Source organism: Rhinopithecus bieti, unplaced genomic scaffold (genome assembly GCF_001698545.2).
Source record: "Rhinopithecus bieti isolate Rb0 unplaced genomic scaffold, ASM169854v2 scaffold_7888, whole genome shotgun sequence".
NCBI classification, from domain to species: Eukaryota; Metazoa; Chordata; class Mammalia; order Primates; family Cercopithecidae; genus Rhinopithecus; species Rhinopithecus bieti.
In genome coordinates, this window is record NW_016805944.1 from 1327300 (window position 1) to 1331932 (window position 4633).

Consider the following 4633-nt stretch of genomic DNA (forward strand, 5'->3'; position numbering starts at 1 on the left):
CCAGGATGGTCTCGATCTCCTGACCTCGTGATCCGCCCGTCTCGGCCTCCCAAAGTGCTGGGATTACAGGCTTGAGCCACCGCGCCCGGCTACTAATTTCTTTTTTTAAGAGATGGGGTCACAGGGCGTGGTGGCTCACACCTGTAATCCCAGCACTTTGGGAGACTGTGATGGGCGGATCTCGAGATCAGGAGTTCGAGACCAGCTTGGCCAACATAGTGAAACCCTGTCTCTGCTAAAATAAAAAATTAGCTGGCCATGGTGGCATGCGCCTGTAGTCCCGGCTACTCGGGAGGATGAGGCAGGAGAATGGCTTGAACCTGGGAGGTGGAGGTTGCAGTGAGCCAAGATCGTGCCACTGCACTCCAGCCTGGGTGACATAGTGAGACTCCATCTCAAAAAAAAAAAAAAAAAAAAAAAGATGGGGTCTTCCTATGTGGCCCAGACTGGTGGATGAGCCTTTAGAGGGTAGGTGCCTGTCCTACCCCAGCCCGCCACCCTGTACCCCATACCCCAGGTGGGCTGGGGCCCACCTCCACATTCACCCTTACCAATGCTTCTCAGCCGATGGAACCAGCGGACTGTGCGAGGGAAGTGGCTGTAGAAGGTGGGATTGGGGGCTCCCAGGAGATCAAGAAGCATAAAGAGCTCCTAAGGAGAAAGGCCAGGACTGAGGGGCCCGCGCAGGATGACGCCAGCCCCGCTTCACCTTCTCCCTCCCTCGCCAGAAGGGACCCTGGTCTTACAATAGCCTGGATCCTGGTGGGGCCAGGGCTATGAGGTATAGACTCCATGAGCTGGGCCAGGTGCCGGGAACCGTAAAGGGAGTCCTTGGGTCCCCACTCCTTCAGTGCCTCTTCACCATCCAGGAAGAGCAGTTGCAGGGTCACCGGAGCTGCCTGTGGGAGCAGCGGGGGGTGGTCAGAGACAGCTCAAGACTAGCCCTCAGCCTCAACACACCCACAATTCTTGCCCATTTGCATGGCTTAACAGAACAAATGAGATGTCCTCACTCATTGAACGTGGTAGCCAAGAGCACAGATTCTGAGTCCAATTGTCTGGGATCAAATCCGTACTTGGCTGCTTCATAACAAAGCAGGCATGGGGAAGTTACTAACTTCTAGAAGCATCAGTTTCTTCATCTATAAATGGGGTTAATAAGAGTTTTTTGTTTTTGAGACGGAGTCTCGCTCTGTCACCTGGGCTGGAGTGCAGTGGCCGGATCTCAGCTCACTGCAAGCTCCGCCTCCCGGGTTTATGCCATTCTCCTGCCTCAGCCTCCTAAGTGACTGGGACTACAGGCGCCCACTATCACGCCCGGCCAGTTTTTGTATTTTCAGTAGAGACAAGGTTTCATCGTGTTGGCCAGGCTGGTCTCGAACTCCTGACCTCAAATGATCCACCTGCCTCAGCCTCCTAAAGTGCTGGGATTACAGACGTCAGCCACCACGCCCAGCAATAACAGTTCTTTTCAAAGGGTAAGGTTTGAATCCAGGTCTTAGAACAGTGCCTGACATGTAACTAAATAAGGGTTATCTCTGATTATTATTCCTCAAGCTCAGTTTGGAGAAAGAGATAGAGCCACAAATGAGTAATTATACAAACAGTGAAATGCAGTTGAGACAAATGCTTCTAAGAACTACAGAGTCCTGAGAGGGCATAGGAAGGAGGCTGGGGGATGACCTGGCCTGGAGAGGGCGTTGGGTCTTTTGGGAAGGGATGTTTGCCATGAGAGTGGGTAAGAACTGGCCTGGCAAAATGGAGCAGGAGGAAGAGCATTCCCAGCCAAGGGAGCAACACAGGGCAAGGCTGTGGCCAGGGAAGGGGTCCCAGAAGTTTGAGAGGAGTCCGGAGGGTTTAGCAAGGGCCAGGGAGTGTGGGCGTTATTATAGGGACACTGGGGAGCCACGGAGGGGGTTGAGTAGGGCAAGACCATGATGAGATCTGTGTTTTTCTTTTCTGTTTGTTTTGAGACAGAATCTCGCTCTGTCGTCCAGGCTGGAGTGAAGTGGTGCAATCTCGGCTCACTGCAACCTCTGCCTCCCGGGTTCAAGTGATCCTCCTGTCTCAACCTCCCAAGTAGCTAGGATTACAGGTGTGCACCACCATGCCCAGCTAATTTTTGTATTTTTAGTAGAGATGAGGTTTCCCTGTTGGCCAAGCGGGGCTCGAACTTCTGACCTCAAATGATCTGCCTACCTTGGCCTCCCAAAATGCTGCAATTACAGGCGTGAGCTACCATGCCCGGCCGGGAAGGCCTCTTTAAAGGGGTGACATTGGAGTGGACACCTGAGTGAAGACTGGGAGTCAGCCAGGAAGATATCTATGAAAAGCATACTCTTTTTTTTTTTTTTTTTTTTTTTTTTTTTAAGAGACAAGGTCTCTTGTCACCCAGGCTAGAATACAGTGGCATGATCATGGCTCACTGCAGTCTCAAACTCCTAGACTCAAGCCATCCTCCCCTCTCAGCCTCCCAAGTAGCATGCCACTACACCCAGATAATTTTTTTTTTTTTTTTTTGAGATGGAGTCTCGCTGTGTCACCCAGGCTGGAGTGCAGTGGTGCAACTTCGGCTTACTGCAACCTCCACTTCCCGGGTTCAAGCAGTTCTCTGCTTCAGTCTCCCGAGTAGCTGGGGTTACAGATATGTACCACCAAGCATGGCTAATTTTTGTATTTTTGGTAGAGACGGGGTTTCACCATGTTGGCCAGGCTGGTCTTGAACTCCTGACCTCGTGATCCACCCACCTCAGCCTCCCAAAGTGCTGGGATTCCAAGCGTGAGCCACCGAGCCTGGCCAGAAAAGCACATTCTATCCAAAGCAAACAGCAAGTGCAAATGCTCTGAGGCGGGAGTGAGCCCTGCGGGTTTGAGGAACCCAGAGGAGGTAGGGGTGGCTACAGCAGAGTGAGCAAGAGGTGAGAGGTGGGAGATGAGGCTGGAGAGGTAACAGGGCACAGCCCATGGGCCAATATAAGGACTCTGGATTATGCTTGCAATGAGGTGGGAGCCCTGGGAGGGTTTGGGGGAGAGGAAAGAGAATTTGACATCTAGGAGGTAAAAAGATCCCTGTGATGGCCAGGCGCAGTGGCTCACACCTGTAATCTCCGCACTTTGGGAGGCCGAGGCGGGCAGATCACCTGAGGTTGGGAGTTCGAGACCAGCCTGACCAACATGGAGACAGCACGTCTCCACTAAAATTACAAAATTAGCTGTGCGTGGTGGCACATGCCTGTAATCCCAGCTACTAGGGAGGCTGAGGCAGGAGAATCGCTTGAACCCGAGAGGCAGAGGTTGCGGTAAGCCAAGATCCCGCCATGTGCACTCCAGCCTGGGGAACAAGAGTGAAACTCTGTCTCAAAAAAGAAAAAAAGATCCCTGTGACTATGCGCGGAGTAGAGTGGGAAGATGAGAGGGGTGACAAATGTCCAGGAAAGGTAAGGTGGGGGCTTGGGAAAAGGTGGAGGTAGCCCACTACCCTCCCCAACTCCTGCTCCTCACCTGTTCTTTGGCCCTGCTCAGCTCCAGGTCAAGTGCCTGGGCCAGCTCCAGCAGCAGGGCACAGGGCACAGCCGAGTCCGTGGCCCCTACAAACGGGGTTGATCCGGGTGGGAAGAGCTTCGAGTCATAATGGCAGGCAAGGGTGAGGTGACGGGCAGCCCCCGGGTCCAGCGTGGCCACCACATTGCCAAAGTCCACTGGCCCCAGGGGCGTCGAGGCTGTGAAGGGATCCAGCTCCACGTGCCAACCTGCTGTCAGGGACCGCAGCGTGGCCTCCAGGAACTAGCGGCAAGAGAGAGGTGGGAGGGTGGACGGGGACTGGGGAGGAGGTGGGGAGAAGGGCCACGTGACCTGAGCCATGTAGAGCAGATGGGTTAACTCTAAAGTCCCACTCTGATTTAATGGATTTCTTTCTTTTTTTTTTTTTTTTTTTTTTTTTTTTTTTTTTTTTGAGACAGAGTCTCGCTCTGTCGCCCAGGCTGGAGTGCAGTGGCGCGATCTTGGCTCACTGCAAGCTCCGCCTCCTGGGTTCACGCCATCCTGCCTCGGCCTCCTGAGTAGCTGGAACTACAGGCGCCCGCCACCACGCCTGGCTAATTTTTTGTATTTTTAGTAGAGACAGGGTTTCACCGTGTTAGCCAGGATGGTCTCGATCTCCTGACCTCGTGATCTGCCTGCTTCGGCCTCCCAAAGTGCTGGGATTACAGGCGTGAGCCACCGTGCCTGGCCTCTTCTTTTCTTTTTCTTTTTCAGATGGAGTCTTGCTCTGTCACCCAGGCTGGAGTGCAGTGGCTTGATCTCAGCTCACTGCAACCTCCGCCTCCTGGCTTCAAGTGATTCTCCTGACTCAGCCTCCCGAGTAGCTGGGGTTACAGGCGCCCCCCCGACAACGCCTGGCTATTTTTTGTATTTTTAGAAGAGATGGGGTTTCACAATGTTGGCCAGCCTGGTATCGAATTCCTGACCTCAAGTGATCTGCCTGCCTCAGCCTCCCAAAGTGCTGGGACTATAGGTGTGAGCCACTGTGCCCAGTCCCCTACTCTGATTAAAATCATTCCCTTGACAGTCCTGGTGAGTACCTACTGGGTGCCAGATGTTGGGGTGACCCCACCTCTTTTTTTTTTTTTTTTTT

At 53.3% G+C, this 4633-nt stretch overlaps 1 protein-coding gene across 1 annotated transcript in view; it reads right to left on the reverse strand.

The window, feature by feature from the left end:
* QPCTL (glutaminyl-peptide cyclotransferase like) overlaps positions 1-4633 on the reverse strand; it is a 14560-nt gene that overhangs the window by 5937 nt on the left and 3990 nt on the right. Inside the window, exons 3-5 of the mRNA XM_017874348.1 lie at positions 3502-3783; positions 747-899; positions 552-651 (exon numbers count right to left, since the gene is read on the reverse strand). Coding sequence (XP_017729837.1) covers positions 552-651; positions 747-899; positions 3502-3783 — 535 coding nt within the window. The remainder of the gene's footprint in view (positions 1-551; positions 652-746; positions 900-3501; positions 3784-4633) is intronic.